The 21,405-nt window shown below is 38.1% G+C and overlaps 1 protein-coding gene across 1 annotated transcript in view; it reads right to left on the reverse strand.

The window, feature by feature from the left end:
• MAP4K5 (mitogen-activated protein kinase kinase kinase kinase 5) overlaps nt 1-21,405 on the reverse strand; it is a 182,637-nt gene that overhangs the window by 36,609 nt on the left and 124,623 nt on the right. Inside the window, exons 13-19 of the mRNA XM_042781362.1 lie at nt 12,410-12,468; nt 11,299-11,366; nt 9,683-9,725; nt 9,322-9,532; nt 8,390-8,487; nt 8,207-8,248; nt 7,022-7,106 (exon numbers count right to left, since the gene is read on the reverse strand). Coding sequence (XP_042637296.1) covers nt 7,022-7,106; nt 8,207-8,248; nt 8,390-8,487; nt 9,322-9,532; nt 9,683-9,725; nt 11,299-11,366; nt 12,410-12,468 — 606 coding nt within the window. The remainder of the gene's footprint in view (nt 1-7,021; nt 7,107-8,206; nt 8,249-8,389; nt 8,488-9,321; nt 9,533-9,682; nt 9,726-11,298; nt 11,367-12,409; nt 12,469-21,405) is intronic.

A 21,405-nucleotide genomic window follows, 5' to 3' on the forward strand; every position in this document is an offset into this window, starting at 1 on the left:
ATCTTGGCTCAAGGTAAAGAATACCAGAAAGATGTTACTTGTGTTTTATTGACTATGCAAAGGCATTAGATTGTGTGGATCATGACAAATTACGGACAACACTGAAAAGAATGGGAATTCCCGAATCCTTGCGTGTACTCACGAGGAACCTGTACCTTGACCAGGAGGTTGTCGTTTGAACAGAACAAAGGGACACTGCATGGTTTAAAATCGAGAAGGGAGTGCACTAGGGTTGTATCTTTTCCCCATACTTATTTAATCTATATGCTGAGCAAATCATCCGAGAAAAGCTGGACTATATGAAGAAAAACAGATTGGAGGAAGAATCATCAATAACCTGAGATACGCAGACAATACAACTTTGCTTGCTGAAAGTGAGGATGACTTGAGGTACTTACTGTTAAAGATTGAAAAACACAGTCTGCAGTATGGATTACATCTCAATATAAAGAAAACAAAAATCCTCACAACTGGACCATTAAGCAGCATCACGATAAATGGAGAAAAGATTGAGGTTGTCAAAGAATTCATGTTACTTGGGTCTACAATCGACGCCAATGGAAAGGGCAGTCAGGACATTAGGTGACGTGTAGCACTGGGCAGGTTGGCTGTGAAGGAACTCTTTCAAATGCTGAGGAGCAAGGATGTCTCCTTGAGGACTAAAGTGCACCTGACATAGGCCATGATATTTCTAATCGCCTCGTATGCATGTGAGAGCTGGACAATGAATAAGGATGACCAAAGAGTGGATGCTTTCGAGTTGTGGTGCTAGTGAAGAATGCTGAAAGTACTATGGACTGCTAAAAGAACTAACAGATCTGTCCTGGAGAAAGTGTAGCCGAGATGCTCCTTGGAAGTGAGAATGGCCAGACTTTGTCTCACATACTTTGGTCATGTTATCAGAGGGGACCATTCCCTGGAGAAGGATGTCATGCTTGGTAAGGTGGAGGGTCAACAAAAGAGGGGAAGGTTTTCGATGAGATGGATTGACACGGTGGCTGTGACAATGGGCTCAAGTATAGCAAGGATTATGGAGCTGGCCCGGGATTGGGCAGTGTTTTGTTCTGCTGTGCATGGGGTTGCTATGAGTTGGAAACGACTCGATGGCACCTAACAATAACATTCATTGTCCAGCTCTCACATGCTTAAGAGGCAACTGAAAATACTGTGGCTTGAGCTAGACGGACCTTAGTCTTCAAGGAGACATCTTTGCTCTTTATCACTTGAAAGAGGTCCTTTGCAGCAGATCTGCCCAATGCAGTATGTCATCTGATGTCTTGACTGCTGCTTCCACTGGTGAGAAATGTAGAGCTAAGTAATATGAAATCCTTGACAACTTCAATCTTTTCTCCATCCACTGTGAAGCTGTTGATTGGACCAGTTGTGAGATCTGTTGTTTTCTTTATATTGAGGTGTAATCCATACTGCAGACTCAGTCTATAACCATCAATCAGTAAGTGTGTCAAGTCATCTTCACTTTCAGCAAGGAAAGCTGTGTCATCTGTGTATCACAGGCTGTTAATAAGTCTTCCTCCAATCCTGAGGCCACGTTCTTCTTCATATAATCCATCTTTTCAGATTATTTGCTCAGCATACAAGTTGAGTAAGTATGGTGAAAGGATACAACCTTGATGCACTCCCTTCTTGATTCTGAATTGTGCAGAGTATCCCCTTGTTCTATTTAAATTACAGCCTCCTGATCTATGTACAGGTTTCTCATGAGTACAATAAAGTGTTCTGGAATTCCCATTCTTCTCAATGTTATCCACAATTTGTTATGATCCACACAATAGAATGCTTAAGCATAGTCAATAAAAGATAAGTAAACATCTTTCTGGTATTCTTTGCTTTCAGCCAAGATCCATCTGACATCAGCAATGATACCCCTTGTTCCACGTCCTCTTCTGAATCCAGCTTACATTTCTGGAAGCTGTCAATATATTGCTGTAACCATTTTTGAATTATCTCCAATAAGATTTTACTTGTGTGTGATATTAAGGCCAGGGCCTGAGGTAGGTAGTCCCGGGGCTTGGAGGCTGCTAGTCGTCACTTGGGTGTGCCTCTTTAATAGGGCCGGGGCCTGAGGTTGGCAGGCCCAGGGCTTGGAGGCTAAGACTGCTTTTCGCTTGGGTGTGGCGCTTTATTGGGATAGGGGCCTGAGGTAGGCAGGCCTGGAGCTTGGAGGCTGTTTTTTGTTTTGGTGTGGCTCTATATTAAGACAGGGGCCTGTGATAGGCAGGCCTAAGGTTGGAGGCTGCTTTTCGTTTAGGTGTGGCTCTCTATGAAGGCCAGGGACTGAGGTAGGTAGGCCTGGAGCTTGGAGGCTACTTTTCACTTGGGTGTGGCTCTATTAAGGCCGGGGCCTGAGGTAGGCAGGTGCAGAGGAGTTAGGAACAACTAAGGGAGACCAACTTGTCTGTCAGTTTGCTGTACTGTGGTGGCTTACGTGTTACTATGAGGCTGGAAGCTATGTCACTGTGTTGCAAAATACCAGAAGGGTTACCCATGGCGGACAGGTTTCAGCAGAGCTTCTGGGCTTAGGCAGACTTGGAGAAAGGAAGAGGCCATTCACTTCTAAAAGAATTGGCCAGTGAAAACACTTTGTCTCATTAATCTGCTGTAAATGTTCACTGTTCTGGTTACCTAGAGCTGCTCTGACAAGACTATACCACAAATGGGATGGCCCTAACAAACAGGAGTTTATTCTCTTATAGTTCGGGAGGCTAGAAGTCCGAGTTCAAAGTGCCAGGCTCTGGGGGCTGTGTGAAAGCCCCTCGACCTTAGGCTTCAGCTCTGTCTTTTGTTCCTGGCCCACTGGAGCTAGAGGCATCTCTTCATTCAGGTAGCTACTGGCTGCTGAGACTAATAAGCCCAAGGTTGACAAATAAAATGGCACAGTCCCAAAGTTACCAAACCATACGGCAGGCCATTAATTCAAGTCCATTGTAATTCCCAAGGTCGGCAGAGTATGGCAGGCTGCTAAACAATGACACAGCTACATGCAGGGTCCAAGCGTGCCACAAGCTGGAGACTATTCCCCAAGGCTTCTGCTTATATACAGGAAGCAGACCACATTCCCTAAGGTAGCCACTCAGCTGCTCACAGTAGATTCCACCATGGAGTTGATTACCATTCTCATCATGGGGAATACTACATCCAGTTGCCCAGCCATTCAACCAGGCCCAGCCAAGTTGACACACAAACTGAACTACCACATTCACTGTATATGCCTGTCTACTGTTTAGTTGGAAGTCATGGAAGTGAGTTCAATTCCAGGCCTCAAGAGTGACTAGGGGCCATAGTCTTGGGGGTTTCACCAGTCTCTATCAGACTAGTAAGCCTGGTCTTTTTTATGATTTTGAGTTTTGTTCCACATTTTTTTCCTACTCTATCCAGTATTTTCTGCACTGATCCCTTTCTGAGTGCTTGACAGTGGTAGCCGGGCACCATCTAGTTGTTCTAGTCTCATGGTGATATAGGCTGAGGTTCACATGGTCCACTTGTCCTTTGGATTAATTGTTTACATGCATCTTAGGTTTTCTTCATTCTTTGCTCTGGACGAGAACGGACCAATTGTTGCATCTAGCTGGTCATTTGCAAGCTTTTAAGACCCCAGTTGCTACCCATCAAAGTAGGATGCAGAACAATGTTTTTGTGTAGTATGCTATGCCAATTGAGGTTTATGTCCCCCGCAACCACAGTCCCCAGCCCACAGGCTCAACTACTCGTTCCCTCAGGGTGGTTGGCTGTGGTGAAGAAGTTACTATAACTGCCCTCTGTTAGTTGTGCACCTCTGTGTCTTTTGTTTAGTGTTAGTGTCACTTGCTTTTGGTATACTGCCTTTCCCTTCACCCAAATCAATACTAGTTTCTTAACTATCTAGCAATTTTCCCTTCCCTCCCCACCCAGCCCACTCCTGTTTTCCATCTTCTTTTGATACTTCTTGTATCATTCAATATTTTGCCCACAGAATCCTTCAATATTGCAACTCGAGGTTTGAAATTTTTCTTCAGTTCTTTAAGCTTGAGAAATGCCAAGCATGTTCTTCCCCTTTGATTTTCCATCTCCAGGTCTTTGTACATTTTATTATAATATTTTACTTTGTCCTCTTGAGCTGCCCTATGAAATCTTCTGTTCAGATCTTTTACTTCATCCTTTCTTCCCTTTGCTTTAGCTAGTCTCCTTTCAAGAGCAAGTTTTAGACTCATTTCTTCTGACATCCATTTTGGTCTTCTCTTCCTTTCCTATCTCTTTTGCTTTCTTCATGTATGGTGTTCTTGATGTCATCCCACAACTCATCTTGTCTTCCTTCAGTCACTGGTGTTAATGCATTAAATCTGTTCTTCAGATGGTCTCTAAATCAGGTGGGATATCAGGGTCATATTTTAGCTCTCATGGACTTGTTTTAATTTTCTTCAGCTTCAAATTAAATTTGCACATGACCACTTGATGTCTGTTCCACAGTTGGCCCCTGACTTTGTTCTGATTGATGATACTAAACTTCTGCATCACCTCTTTTCACAGATGTAGTTGATTTGATTCCTATGTATTCCATCTGGTGAGGTCCATGTGGACAGCCTCTATTTATGTTGTTGAAAAAAAGTATTTGTATTGAGTAAGTCATTGGTCATGTGAAAGTCTATAACACAATCTCTGGTGTTATTTCCATTCCCAAGGCCGTATTTTCCAACTACTGATGCTACTTCTTTGTTTCCAATTTTTGCATTCCAATCACCAGTAATTATCAATACTTCTTGGTTGCATGTTTGGTCAATTTCAGACTGCAGAAGTTGGTGAAAATCTTCAATTTCCTCGTCTTTGGCTTCTGTGGTTGATGCATAAATTTGAATAATAGTTGTATTAAATGGTTTTCCTTGTAAGCATGTGGATATTATCCTATTACTGACAGCACTGTTCTTCAGGATAGATCTTGAAATACTCTTTTCGATGATAAGTGGGATGGACACAATCCCTCTTTAATTTCTCATTGGTGGCATAATAGACTATATGATTGTCTGATTCAAAATGGCCAATACCAGTCCACTTCTGCTCACTAATGCCTCTGATATCGATCTTTATGCTTTCCATTTCATTTTTGACAACTTCCGATGTTCCTAGATTCATACTCTGTACATTCCACATTCCAATTATAAATGGCTGTCTGCACCTATTCTCGTTTTGAGTCATGCCACATCAGCTTTACTCTATCCATGTCATTAAGGCTAAGTCTACTTTGAGGAGGCAGCTCTTCCCCACTTGTATTCTGAGTGCCTTCCAACCTGAGAAGCTCATCTTCCAGTGCTGTATTAGACATTTCCCTACTATCTGTAAGGTTTTCAGTGGCCAATATTTTTTCTTTTCAGAAGTGGACCTGGCCACGTCCTTATTTCTAGTCTGTCTTAGTCTGGAAGCACTGCTGAAACCTGTCTACCATGAGTGGCGCTACTAGCATTTGAAATACCAGTGGCATAGCTCCCAGAGTCAGAGCAACCCACAAACCACTGGAGAATGACAAACTGAGTCTAGTGGTAGGTACTTTCTAACAGGAGCAATTAACACAGATCATATTATGTCCTATCTTCATTACTGTGTTAAAGGGGAAAGAAACTTTTCCTGAATGTTCTCTACTCCCTAATTTTTGTCCGCTAACTGTTGGATACTCAGATACATTCCTTTCTTCCTTGCAACAAGGTCGGTACTAAGACTACTCATGATACAAATGATCTCTCTAAGAATCAGAGGTGGTAAGTATGTGCTACAAGTGACACAGTGTTCTGGCTACCTCTGTGCTGCTCTAACAGAAAATATCACACATGGGATGGCTTATTCTCTAACAGTTTGGAGGCTTTAAGTCTGAGTTAAAGTGCCAGGGTCCAGGGACTGGGTGAAAGCCCCTCAACCTTGGCCTTCGGCTCTGCCTCTTGCTCCTAGACCACTGAAGGTGGAAGCTTTTCTTCACTTAGCTGCTGGCTGCTGAGGCTGACAAGCCCAATTCTGACAAGTAATAAGGCACAGTCCTGTTGTTACCAAACTACATGGCAGGCTATTAACTGAAGTCCATGAAAGGTCCCAAGGTCAGGAGAGCACGGCAGGCTGCTGAACAATGACATGGCTACATACAGAGTTCAATCATGCCATAAGCTACAGGCTGTTTCTAAGGCTTTTCTTTATATACAGAAAGGAGATCATATTCCTAAGGCAGCTACTCAGCTGCTCACAGTCGATTCGACCATAGAGTTGATTGCCACTCTCATCAGGGGGAATACTAGATCCAGCTGCCCAGGCACTAAACCAGGCCCAGCCAAGTTGACATATAAACTTAACTACCACACACAATAATGACAGAATTGGAATTTAAGCCCAGATTTATCCGATTCCAAATTTTTGCCTTTATGCATCCTTCCTCATTTTAAAATTATTGTCTAGATTTTAAAAATCTTATTTTGAAATCATTTCAGACTTACAAAAAAGTTGCAAAAGTAAAAATAATTCCAGAATACCCTTAAAATTCCACAAATGTTAACACTACTTCTGCTTCATCCTTCTCTCTCCATACATCATTTTTTTCTGAACTATTTAAGTTATAGGCATGATCCCCTTATACTCCTAAATATTTCAGTGTTTATTTCCTTAGAAAATAAAAAAAAAGGCTCACATAACCAAAGAGATGAACAAAATCAGAAAATTAACACTGAATACTATTATCTAATCTATAGACCTTACTGGTTGAGATTACCAACTGTTCAGTAATGTCCTTTAATGGTATAAGAAATTCCAAAATTATAATTGTTATAACTTGTGATGTCTCTTTAGTCTCCTTTAATCAGTTATTATATAGTTTAAATTCTAATGGCTTTATACCAAAGCCCAATTTATCTGTTTAGATTGTTGCAGGTACCCATACCATTTACTCTCTGAGGTCTTATTTTTTGAAATAAACAATCTCAATTCACTGATCATAAATATCCTTTCCCATAATAAGTATTTTATTGGAGACGTATGTAAAAGTTCAGAAATTTACCTTTTGTGTCAGGATGTATCCAGGATGTCGCACAATTAATTTTCAAAGGGCAACCATCAAAAACTTTTGAAAAACATGCTCCCATCTTATTTATAAAAATAAAAATATTGATTTATTAATTTTACATATTAGAAAATAATAGTGAAATGCCAAACTTATTTGTACATACTTGTGGTTTCATCAAAAAATAAAATTAATATTTTGATGTAATTTAACCCCTTCAATGAAGGGAGTGTGATATTCTTTCCTTTTGTAGATTATTATTTTGGGGAAAAAAACATCAACTATACCAAAATCTACATATTTCAATGATACATCCTAGGACTTTTAACCTACTATTTTCATTAGGACTAACATATATTAATATGAAACAATGGATGATTTTATTCAATAACATTATAGTAATTATAATCATGGTATAATTCCATAGTAGTGATAACAGATAAAAAGACTTAATATTTATGATATATATCTGACTTTTATGAAATAAAAAAATATAATTTTTAAAGTGCCCCATTCACATGCTTAGCTGAACCACTTCACGGATGGGTAGTACTCAAAGACCAGAGAACAAGCATTAACATAAGCTTCTTGCTCCTTTCTATTGTGTGTAATCTAATGTGAAAACAGCTTCATCGGTAGTAAGATAGTTAACCCACATAATGAAAATGCCACATTGCTATTAGTATCATCATATAAAAATAAAATTAGCCTTTGTAGTCTGCCACTATTTATATGAAGTAAAATCCAAACTCACCAAATGCACTGCCATTGAGTTGATTCCGACTCATAGCGACCCCCTCTGGGTTTCTGAGGTGGTATATTTTTACAGAAGTGGATTGCCCCATCTTCTTTCCATGGAGCAGGTGGTGGGTTTGAACCGCCAACCTTCTGGTTAGCAGTCAAATGCCTTAGGCACCAAGTCACCAGAGCTCCTTAGAAGTAAAATACTCTCTAAATTTTAACGATGCACTCAAATTAGAATACATGACCTGACCCACTGTATATCCAAGAGCATCTAATGCCTTATGTTATAACACAGTCTACTGTTTCGGTTTGTATTTTATGACACTCTTCCTTTCAATGGCTCAAGATACTTAATAGTGAAAAAACAAACTTAAAATGCTTCTAAAGATTTTAAAGAGATAAAAAATGGCAAATGGTTCACATAAAAATATTACTTACCAGTACTTTTGGGGTGGGTGGAAGGCCATTGATGATGGGTTTCTGTGGGAAAAATAATTTTTTAAATACTTTAAGACCTCCTAAACCTTAAAAAAAAAAATGCACATCCAGAAATTCAGTTATTCGAATTCTTAAATAATTACTACCCTTGTATGATACAGAATTAGTTGTAACTATACCTACAGGGAAGTCTCGTTTGTCTTTTTTTCGTGGCAACTGTGGTGCTTGTGCCGATCCTTCTGTATTTTCACTCATCAGTTTTGAAATACCATCACCATTTCCTAAAGGGAATCATGTTTAAAAGTCAAATGACTACACAGGTAAGAACATTTTTCTTGAAAATAACTTACCCTCTCCCCTATTACTTGTTTTCTTTTTAGGTAATCCTTTTTTGGAAATACTCTCAGATGAGTTCATTTATCTTTGGCCTTTCTTTAGCTTTTGTAGAGGTAGCATTGCATTTTTAGCAGTGGTCTTGATGCATGCAAGTAACTTTCTTTCCATATTGTGAGGAAAATAAAATATCATCTATTGACAACAATATTCAAAAGCCCTTGTATAACTGAACTGCAATCTACCTTTTCAGTCCTGACTCTCAGTATACACCCTTCCCAAGCTCACACTTTGCCATACTAGACTGTATTTTAAACAACTCATATTTTCCTGCTAAAGAACACACGTATATTTCTTCTTATTCTCCACGAATGTCTTTCAGAGTGGCTCCATCTACTGAAGACTGCCTAAACCCTTTACAACCCTGCAAGAAGCCCATCTCCTTTAGTCTCTACACTATCTCCCTCGGAAATCTTCAATGTACCATTACATATAGTTAATTATTGTAGGAGACAAGCTGACTTGGTCTAATGTTATGTGTACAGATCATGCTACAGATCTTGAAGTTCTGGAGAGCAGGAACATTCATTCATCTTTCTAGATCTTCTAAGTTTTACTTAAGGCATCAAATCAGGGTTGAATTATTTACAGCCCACTCATGTGGAATTAAAGAACCTTCACAAAGATTTCAACAGTAGTAAAACTTACTTTAAAAACAAAAATACATTTCTTAAATAGGTACAAAATGGCTTTCTTTTCAACATTCACTTTGTTTTATTTACCCAGGTCACAGTATCTAGCTGTATGTACTCCAGGACTGTGGACACTGATAGCCATACCAATAGAGGAAGTCTCTACTGCAGCACCACAACTTGGGCTACTCTGTCTTCTGAGAAGTTGAGGAGCTCTGTTCTCTGAATCAGGGCAATATTTTATGGTTGATGATTTTTCTTCATCTGGGAGATTGTCTTCAGGGTAATTGTTTATCCTTGGCTATGGATGATAAGACAAAAAAAACTAATATTTTCCACCTTTGTAATCCCTCACCGGAAGAAAACTGTATTCATCTAAAATATATAGTAGAGAAATCTGAACAAATTTAATGAAACTATTTGAAAAATTTCAAATACTTAGGTAGCTCACCTTAGGAGGCAGGGGAGGTGGTACTGCACGTTTTGAGGTTGATCTAATACAAAGAGAATAATGTAATTTAGATGGTGATAAATTACCATAAAATAAAAAAAAAGGGACAGCTCTGGTGGTGTAGAACCTAAAGCACTACACTGCTAGTGACTGTCAACCAGAAGGCTACTGGTTCAAACCTACCAGCTACTCCTTGGAAGGAAGATTGGGCAATCTACTTCCGTAGAGATACCATCCCTCAAGGAGGGGTTGCTATGAGTTGAATTGACTCAATGGCAGTGAGTTTGGTTTGGTTTGGTATTAAATGTGCATTAAAATCTGTTTATATTCAAAAGACACAAAAGACAAATAAATTATAATAAAGAGTTTAAAACCTTAAGCTTACTAGTAAAAAACAGATTCAGGTTTTTAGAGTTGGAATCCAGAGAGAATCATAGTTGCTAAAGGCTTTAAATATTATTAAATCTTTTGCTACTTAAACACTGTGGTCTTCAAACCAGAAACAGTGGTATCACCTGGGACCTTTTATGAATGTAGCCTCTAGACTCACAGAGTTATAATCCACATTTTAATAAGATCTCTAGGTAACCAACAGGCAGACTAAAATTTGAAAAGCATTTATCTAGCCCTCAAAGAAGCTTGGTGACACAGTCGTTAAATGCTTACTTACTAACAGAAAAGTCAGTGGTTTGAACCCACCAGTAGCTTCACAGGAGGAAAATGTGCCAGTTTGCTTCCATAAAGATTACAAGCTTAGAAACCTTATGGGGGCGGCTCTATTTTGTCCTATAGGATTGCTATGAGTTGGGAGTTGACTCAATGGCAACAGTTTTGGGTTGGTTTGGCTGATTTAGCCCTCTGGTCCCAAGCACTAATCCACAATCAGTGCAATCAACTCGGATGCTTTCTGAATTCTTAGACTCCAGTCTCAAATATTGTATTCTGTAGTAGGCATTGGCAAACTTTTTCTACAAAAGGCTAGATAGTAAATATTGTAGGCTTTGTAACCATACAGTGGTTCCAACTGCTTAACTACGCTGCTGTACTGTAAAAGCAGCTACAGATAATACTTATACAAACAAACATGTCTGTGTTTTAATGAACCTTTATTTACACATGATGAAATCTGAATTTCACATAATTTCCATGTCTTACAAAATATTATTCTTCTTTGATTTTTTTTTAACCATTAAAAAATGTAAACACCATTCTTAGCTTGCAAGCTATATAAAAATAGGCGGAAGGCTAGATTTGGTCCAAGGTGGTAATCTGCTTATACCAGATCTAAAGACCTATGTGGGGGTCTAGGAATCTGTATCTCTAAAGAGATCTCTGGACAATTGCAATGCACAAATAGATTTGGACAACTTCAGCCCTCTCAATTACTGAGGAAGACAGTTCTAGAGATACAAAGTAACTACACTGTAGAGATGAAATTGGGGCTTTTGATTCCTACAGAATATTTTTCCCCATTGTACCATGCTATTCAGGTACAGTACAATTTTTCAAAGAATGTACATGAAAGTTTATCAGAATAAATCACTCCTCCCACCCCTCAAAATAAAATTCTTATGTATTTAAGTGAAATATTGTTCTTAACTTAGAAAACAACCTACTTGCCAGTATTTGTACCATCAACAAAAGGATTCCACTGTAATACAAAGTTTGGGTCTGATGATACTCCCTGTGATGATAAAAAAAAATATTGTTTAAAATGCTACCTTGTAGCAGATATTAACCATTTTATTCTAGTCAATAAACTACTGCAGTATCATGATTGCTAATCATCTTGGCACTCAATCATTTGACATATGTAGGTCAGTGACTCTTTATTAGTTGACTTTAACTTGAGAAATTCCATAAATGTACTAAATATAGTTTGCAATGTGACATATCCTCTTTACCAATTTGCTAGTATATTACAAGGCTAAACAAAGAAACCATCACAACTTCATTACCCTGGAGAACTAAACATCATATTATTAAATTTTAGCATTAATGTATTGGTACTACTACTTTTTCCTACTAGCATAGAAATTGAGGATTTATTATACAGCCATATACACAGTAAGAAGAGTACTAATTACAAACATCAAGTATGAAGAGATCCCTTAACAGAAAACAATTACTCTAGAAGCTAATCTTTCAATAAAGCCTAAAAATAAATGAGATGTTAAGATAACATCAAAAGCAGTGAACATTGTACACAGCAAAATTCTTACAAAACAAAATTTAACAGTAAATTCTCTGCTAAAATTACATTTTATAATGAAATACCAGTAGTTGAAATCGATTATTTAAAAACGAAGACAGAAAAAAACAACTATGATGGTGCAAATACATAAAATCTACATAGGCTGACTGATCTATTACTTGTTTCCTTTTAGGTAAGGAAAAGATTAAACAGTGATCTCAAAATAAGTATAACGGTTAAAAAAAATTAAGTGACATTAACAAACAAAATTAATACTTTCAAAGAAAAAAACAGTAAGGCATTATAAAATTATAAAATCTATTACAAACCTAACCGATCCACAAGAACAAAGGTCCTAAGAGCTAAAGCTAAGCATCAAAAGTTATTTAATAACTTCACGTAAATTCTTTAAAAGACTCAGGAGGGGTCAAAATTAACGTCTGAAAGGCTGTATTACATTGCACTCTAGTCCAAGTACTACATGTTTTCTCACATTCTGATGTATGAAATACTTTAAAAGTCACAATTCCTACCATTTCATCCCGTGCTTCTGTTTCTTTTCTCAAAGGTGGTTCAAACTGTAATTTGTCAACTGAAAAATATAGAAGACATATTCACAAACTCAGTATCTTAAAAGGTTAACCTCAGAAATGTAGTAGTAAGTATGCCTATGTGTAGGAAGAAATGGGAGTAAAGAGAAAAGGGAAAGATGAAAAGAGGAAATCTTTTTTTTTTTTTTTACTAGCTAAGCACCCCTTTCTTTATGCTTACCAAAACAAAGTAATAAACTGGAACGTTCATAATATCTCTGCTTAATGCTTTATTGAAGTCAGAAAATTACATAGCACATTTTATGTAAAATAATTTTTTAAAAATTATTAGAAGTATACAACTAAGGAAAAAATGTGAGAATTTTCTCTATCTAGGCTGCAGACTATTTTGAGACTAAATTAAGCTACTAATTTCAGGGCAGACACGAATTGAGAAATACTCCCTATAAACTACTGAAAGAACAAATAATTTTTGTCAAGTTAAATATTATAATGGTATTCAGGAATCTGATATTTTTGTAAAACGTGTATTTTATTTGGCCCAGTCAGATTTATTTCAGAATTATTTAAAATATTCAAAGAATAGTTTCTTTTACATGAAATATTTGAAAAGAGAGAAAAGGATGGTTTATTATCTACTCATAAAATACACAGAATTTTAAAATCCTGAAATCCAATGAGGACAAAAGTTCAAAAAAATTACAAAATATTCCTATTTGCATCAGAGATACACAACAAACCTAAATATAACCTTAAAAGGCATTAAAAAAAAGCATTCTCTATTAGAAACCCGCTATCCTCATCACTAAAAACAAGATTTGTAAAGCAATACAAAGTTTTGACAATTTACTAATCACACTATGTGGTAAGATTTTTAATAAAAGCTTGGAAGACATCCTGTAAAAATATTGCTTCGGGTTAGTTTAAGGGTGGCCAAGAAGTGACCGGAGTGGTTAGGAACAAGTAAAGGAGATGAACTTGTCTGTCAATTTGTTGTCCTGAGGTGGCTTGCATGTTGTTATGAGGCTGGAGGCTATGCTACCAGTGCTGCAAATGCCAGGAGGGTTACCCATGGAGGACAGGCTTCTGCAGAGCTTCCATACTAAGGCAGACTTAGAAAAATGAAGAGGCCATCTACTTCTCAAAGAACTGGCCAGTGAAAACCTTATGAACAGCAGTGAAATACTGTCTGATATATTATTAGAAAACTTTATAAATAGCCCTGAAACACTGTCCAATAGAGTGCTGGAAGATGAGCTCATCAGGTCAGAGGGCACTCAAAATATAACTGAGGAAAAGATGACTGCTCAGAGTAAAGGTGACCTTAATGATATGGATGTAGTAAAGGTTTCGGGACCTCCATATGCTGATGTGACAGGATTCAGAATGAGAAGAAACCACTGCAAACATCCATTAATAATTGGAACATGGACTGTACGAAGCATGAATCTAAGAAAATTGGAAGTTGTCAAAAGTGAAATGGAATACATGAAGATCAATATCCTAGTCATCAGTGTGCCAAAAATGGCCTGGTTTTGGCCATTTTGAATCAGACAACCATATAATCTACTATGCCGGGAATGACAAATTGAAGAGGAATGGTGTGGCATTCACTGTCACAAAGACTGTTTCAAGATCTATCCTGAAGTATAATACTGTCAGTGATAGAGTAATATCTATACGCCTACAAAGAAGACCAGTTAAATACTACAATTATTCAAATTTATGCACCAACCACCAAAGTCTAAGATGAGGAAATTGAAGATTTTTATCAACTTCTGCAGTCTGAAATTGACCAAACATGCAATCAAGATGTGGTGATGGTCACTAGTGACTGCAATGCAAAAGCTGGAAACAAAGAAGAGTCACTGGTAGGTGGAAAATATGGCCTTGGTGACAATGGAGATCACATGACAGAATTTTGTAAGACCAATGACTTATTCATTGCAAATACCTTTTTTCAAAAACATTAACAGAGGCTATACATGTGGACTTCACTAGATGGAATACACAGGAATCATACTGAATACATCTGTGGCAAAAGGCGATGGAGAAGCTCAATATCTTCAGCCAAAACAAAAACAAGGCCAGGAGCTGATTGTGAAAAGACCATCAACTGCTCATACCCAAGAGTTAAAGCTGAAGTTGAAGACAATTAAAACAAGTCCACAAGAGCCAAAATATGACCTTGATAACATCCCTCCTGAATTTAGAGACCATATAAAGAAAGATTTGATGCATTAAACAGCAATGACTGAAAAACCAGAGGAATTGTGAGATGACATCAAGAGCATCATCCATGAAGCAAGCAAGAGGTCATTAACAAGACGAGAAAGGAAGGCCAGGAAGAGACTCTGAAACTTGACCTTGAGTAGAGTGGCTAAAGCAAATGGAAGAAATGACAAGACAAAAGAGCTGAACGGAAGATTTCAAAGAGCAGGTTGAGAAGACAAAGCCAATTATTATAATGAAATGTGCAAAGATCTGCAGTTAGAAAACCAAAAGGGAAGAACATGCTCGAGATTTCTCAAGCTGAAAGAACTCAAGGAAAAATTTAAGCTTTGAGTTGCAATACTAAAAGATTCTATGGGCAAAATGTTGAATGATGCAGGAGACATCAAAAGAAGATGGAGGGAATATACAGAGTCACTGTACCAAAAAGAATTGGTCGATGTTCATCCATTGCAGGAGGTGGCGTATGATCAAAAGCCAATGGTACTGAAGGAAGAAGTCAAGGCTGCACTGAAGGAACTGGTGAACTACCAGGCTCCAGGAATTGATGGAATATCCACTGAGATGTTTCAACAAATGGATGCTGCGCAAGAGGCACTTACTTGGCTATGCCAAGAGATTTAAAAGACAGCTAGCTGGCCAACTGACTGGAAGAGATCCATATCTGTACCCATTCCCAAGAAAGGTGATCCCATAGAATGTGGAAATTATCCAACAATGTCATTAATATTACATGCAAGTAAAATCTTACTGAAGATAATTCAAAAACGGTTGCAGCAGCATAATGACAGAGAACTTCCAGAAATGCAACCTGGATGCAGGAGAGGACGTGGACCAAGAGATATTATTGCTGATATCAGATGGATCTTGGCTGAAAGCAAAGAATACCAGAAAGATGTTTACTTATGTTTTACTGACTATGCAAAAGCATTCAATTGTGCAGATCATAAGAAATTATGAATAACGTTGAGAAGAATGGGAATTCCAGAACACTTAACTGTACTCATGAGGAACCTGTACATAGATCAGCAGGCTGTCGTTCAAACAGAACAGGGCGACACTGCATGGTTAAAAATCAGGAAGGGAGTGGGTCAGGGTTATATCCTTTCACCATACTTATTCAATTTGTATACAGAGCAAATAATCTGAGAAGCTGGATTATATGAGGAAGAATGTTGCATCAGAATTGGAGGAAGAGTCATTAATAACCTGCGATATGCAGACAACACAACTTTGCTTGGAGAAAGTGAGAATGACTGGAAGCACTTACTGATGAAGATTAAAGCCTACAGTCTGCAGTATGGTTTACACCTCAATATAAAGAAAACACAAATCCTCACAACTAAGCAGCATCACGATCAATGGAGAAAATACTGATGTTGTGAAGGACTTCATATTACTTGGTTCTACAGTCAATACCAATGGAAACAACAGTCAAAACATCAGAAGACGTATTGCACTGGACAAATCTGCTACAAAAGACCTCTTTCAGGTACTGAAGAGCAAAAATGCTTCTTTGAAGACTAAGGTGTGACTAACCCAAGCCATGGTATATTCAGTTGCCTCTTATGCATGTGAGAACTGTTACAATGAATAAGGAAGACCAAAGTAGAGTTGATGCTTTTGAGTTGTGGTGCTGGCGGAGAATACTGAGAGTACTGTGGACTGCTAAAAGAACTAACAAATCTGTCCTGGAAGAAGAGCAGCCAAAATGCTCCTTAGAAGCAAGGGTGGCCAGACTTCAGTTCACCTACTTTGGTCATATTGTCAGAAGGAACCGTTCACTGGAGAAGGATATCAAGCTTGGTAAAGGGTCAACGAAAAAGAGGAAGACCCTCAACAAGATGGATGGATACAGTGGCTACAACAATGGGCTCAGGTATAGCAAGGATCATGAGGCTGGCATCAAACCAGGCAGTGTTTCGTTCTGTTGTGCATAAGGTCGCTATGGGTTGGAGATGACTTGATGGCACCTAACAACAACAACTGAACACTAATTGATGTCAATGAACACTAACAACAACAATAACACCAACGGAAGCAGCAGTCAAGACATCAGATGACGTATTGCACTGGGCAAATCTGCTGTAAAAGACCTTTATCCCACCACTTGTCTATGAGTTTGTGGTACTGTGGTGGCCTGCATGTTGCTGTGATGCTGGAAGCTATGCCACTGGTATTTCAAACACCAGCAGGGTCACATGGTGGACAGGTTTCAGTGGAGCCTAGGAAGGAAGACATGGCGATCTAGTCTGAAAAAAACTGGCTAGCAAATTTTTTTTTTCAATTGTGATTTAGGTGAAAATTTACAACGCAAATTTACTTTCCATACAGCAATTCACATACACTTTGTCTCATGACATTGACTATGATTTACCACAATGCAATAGCTCCCCTCCCACTTCCTCCCGATAGTTACCTCTTCCCTGTGTCCATCCCTCCATGCACTCCTGCCCCCTGAGCTGTCTCCCTGTGCATAAATAGCCCTTCTTTCTCCCAAGACTGTTCTCTCCAAGATGTATCCACCTCAGGTAAATGTTCAACTCACATGCCTATCTTCTGTTTGGCTGGAAGCCACAGGTGTGGTTTCAATGCCAGACCTGAAGGACAGCTAGGGGCCATAGTCTCAGTGGTTCCACCAGGCTCTATCAGATCAGCAAACCTGGTCCCCTTAGCAAAAATGTTTTGAATAGCAACAGAACACTGTCTGATAAAATGACTAAAGATAAGCCTCTCAGATTGAAAGGCACTCAGAATATGACTAAGGAAGAACTGCCTCCTCAAAGTAGAACAGACCTTAATGATGAGGATGGAGTAAAGCTTTTGGTACCTCTTCTTGCTGATATGGCATGACTCAAAATGAGAAGAAACAGCTGCAAACGTCTATTAATAATTGGAACATAGAATGTACAAAATATCACCCTAGGAAAACTGGAAGTTGTCAAAAATGAAATGGAATGCTTAAAGATAGGTATCTTAGGCATCAGTGAGCTGAAATGGACTGGTACTGACATTTTGAATCAGATAATCATATGATCTACTATGTTGGGAATGAGAAATTGAAGAGGACTGTATCATATTCATTACAAAAAAGAACAATTCAAGATCTATCCTGAAGTATAACACTATCTGTGATAGGAACATATCTGTATGTCTACAAGGAAGACCAACTATTATTCAAATTTGTGCACCAGTCACTAATGCCAAAGATGAAGACATTAAAGATACTTACTAACTTCTGCAGTCTGAAATTTATCAAACGTACAATCGAGATGCACTGATAATTACTGGTGTCTGGAATGTGGAAGCTGGAAACAGAAGAAGGATCAGTAGTTGGAAAATATGGCCTTAGTGAAAGAAACAACAATGGAAATAACATGATAGAATTTTGTAAGACCAAAAACATTGACTGAAATTACCTTTTTCAACAATATAAAGGGTGACTACACAAGTGAACCTTGCCCAATGGAATACACAGGCATCAAACCAACTACATCTATGGAAGGAGATGTTAGAGAACTCAATATCATCAGTTAGAACAAGGCAAGAGACTGACTGCAGGACAGACCATCAATTGCTCATATGACGCAAGTTCAAGTTGGAGCTGAAGAAAATTAAAACAAGTCCACAAGAGCCAAAGTACAACCTTAAGTATATTTCACCTGAATTTAAAGACCATTTCAAGAATAGATTTGATGTCATTGAACACTAATGACCAAAGACAACACAAACTGTGGGACGAAATCAAGGATATCACACAAGAAGAAAGCAAAAGGTCATTAAATAAAAATACAAAATATAAAAGATAAGAAAGACAGACAAGATCAAAATGGATTACAGAAGACTATGAAACTTGTTCTTGAATGTAGAGTAGCAAAAGTAAATGGAAGAAATGAAGTGAAAGAGTTGAACAGACAATTCCAAAGGGCAGCTTGAGAAGATAAAGTAGAATATTCCATGAAAAGTGCAACAACCTGAAGTTAGAAAACAAAAGGGAAGAACTGCTCAGCATTCCTCAAGCTGAAGGACCTGAAGAAAAATTTAAGCCTCGGGTTGTAATACTGAAGAATTTTATGGGCAAAATACTGAATAATTCAGGAAGCATCAAAAGATGGAAGGAATGCACAGAGTCACTGTAACAAAAAGAATTGGTCAATGTGCAACCATTTCAAGAGATAGCCTATGGTCAAGAACTGATAGTACTGAAGGAAGTTCAACCTGCACTGAATGCACTGGCGAAAACAATGCTCCAAGAATTGACAGAATACCAACAGAAATGTTTCGACAAACAGATGCAATGCTGTAAGCAGTCACGTATCTATGCCAAGAAATTTGGAAGACAGCTACCTGGCTAAATGACTAGAAGAGATCCTTATCTGTGTCCATTCCAAAGAAAGATGATCTGACAGAATATAGAAATTACTGAACAATGTCATTGGTTTATATGCAAGTAAAATTTTACTGAGGATAATTAAAAAATGGTTGCAACAGTACATCTGACAGGGAAATGCCAGAAATTCAAGCCAGATTCAGAAGATGGAATGAAGGCTATCATGGCTAATGTCAGATTGAATCTTAACTGAAAGCAAAGAATATCAGAAAGGTGGTCGTATGTGTTTTATTTACTATGCAGAGCCATTCAACTGTGTGGATCTTAACAAATTAAGGATAACACAGCATAGAATGGGAATTCAGAACGCTTAATTGTATGCATGTGGAACTTGTACATAAATCAAGAAGCAGTCATTTGAATAGAACAGGATGACACTGCATGGTTAAAAACCAGGGAAGGTGTACATCAGGGTTGTATCATTTTACCATACTCATTCAATCTGTATGCTGAGCAAATAATCTGAGGAGCTCGACTATACGAAGAATGCAGCATTAATTAGACTAATTAACAACCTGTGATATGCAAATGATACAACCTTGCTTGTTGAAACTGATAAGGACTTGAAGAACTTACCTGATGACGATCAAAGACTAGAGTCTTCAGTATGGATTATACATCAACATAAAGAAAACAAAAGTCCTTATAACTACCAATAAGCAACATCATCCATGATAAATGGAGAAAACACTGAAGCTATCAAAGATTTCATTTTACTTGGACCCACAATCAATGCCCATGGAAGCAGCAATCAAGAAATCAATCAACATAATGAATTGGGTAAATGTGCAACAAAAGATCTCTTTATGATATTAAAAAGTAAGGACATCCCAAATCAAAATAAAATTAAAAAAAAAAAAAAAAAAAGTAAGGACATAACCTTGAGGACTAAGGTGTTCCTGACCCAAGCCATGGTCTTTTCAATTGCCTCCTATGCATGTGAAAGCTGAAGAATAAGGAAGACTGAAGAAAAATTGATGTTTCTTAATTACAGTGTTGGCAAAGAATATAAAATATACCATGGACTGCCAGAAGAACAAACAAATCTGTCTTGGAAGAAGTACACCCAGAATGCTTCTTAGAAGTAGGGATGGTAAGCCTTCATTTTATGTACTTTGGAGATGTTATCAAGAAGGACCAGTCCCTGGAGAAGGACATAATACTTGGTAAAACAGAGGGTCAGTGAAAAAGAGGAAGACCCTCAAAAAGATAGATTGATACTGTGTCTTCAACAATGGGCTCAAATATAGCAATGACTGTGAGGATGGTGTAGGACTGGGCAGTGTTTTGTTCTGTTGTATATAGGGTCACTGTGAGCCAGAACTGACTTGACAGCACCAAATAATAATAAGTTTTAGTAACATTCTAAAATAAAAAGCCCTAGTTATTAACAGCTTATTTTTTAAAAAAACATAATTTTAAAAATTTTAATTCCAGAGCTATACAATAATTCATGAAGAACCACTTCATTCTTGAAATAGAGATGAGATAAAGTTTGTTTTTTCCACAACTAGAAGTATTGGCAAACAGGTCTAGAGGTTAATTCTAAAAGGCCTAAGTATTTGTTGTTGTTGTTGTTGTTATGTGCCGTCGAGTGGGCCCCAACTCACAGGGACCCCTCCTTGGGTTTCCGAGGCAGTATCACTACGGAAGTAGGACTGCCCAACCTTCCTTCCGAGGAGTGGCTGGTGGGTTTGAACCGCCAGCCTTCTGGTTAGCAGTCAAGTACTTTAGCCACTATGCTACCAGAGCTCCTAGGCCTAAGTATGTTGTTGTTGTTATGTGCCGTCAAGTCGTACCCGACTCATAGCGATCCCTCCTTGGGTTTCCAAGGCAGTATCACTACGGAAGTAGATTGCCCCATCTTCCTTCCGAGGAGTGGCTGGTGGGTTTGAACCGCCAGCCTTCTGGTTAGCAGTCAAGTGCCTTAGCCACTATGCTACCAGAGCTCCTAAGTATAGGAAAGAAAAATAAAAATACCACTCTCTTGTAACAAGAATTACATACCCCCAAAACTTAAAAACATTTTTTAAAAATCCTATAGAAAATGAGCATCGTAAATGTGTAAAGACACACTGAGGTAGGAACTACATCCTAACATACCAGTATTAGCATCTGAAAAGAGAGATTTCACTTACACTCAAACTCTCCATTGTCTTTATTTATTATCTTCAGTGTTCAGGTAAAATATAAAAGACAAATGGAATTTTCAAATTTAATTTGGTCAGACTTTTAGAAATTCTTAAACTTCTTCAGCATAAAATGTTCTGGTTTGTTTTGCTATAATTGGCTTAGGGGCACATTAACTCTCTCCCACTGAATCAAAAACTGAGCATCCTACACATGAGGGAATATT

The sequence above is a fragment of the Orycteropus afer genome, unplaced genomic scaffold (assembly GCF_000298275.1).
Source record: "Orycteropus afer afer isolate SDZICR_OR568_19922 unplaced genomic scaffold, OryAfe1.0 scaffold00111, whole genome shotgun sequence".
Classification (NCBI taxonomy): Eukaryota; Metazoa; Chordata; class Mammalia; order Tubulidentata; family Orycteropodidae; genus Orycteropus; species Orycteropus afer.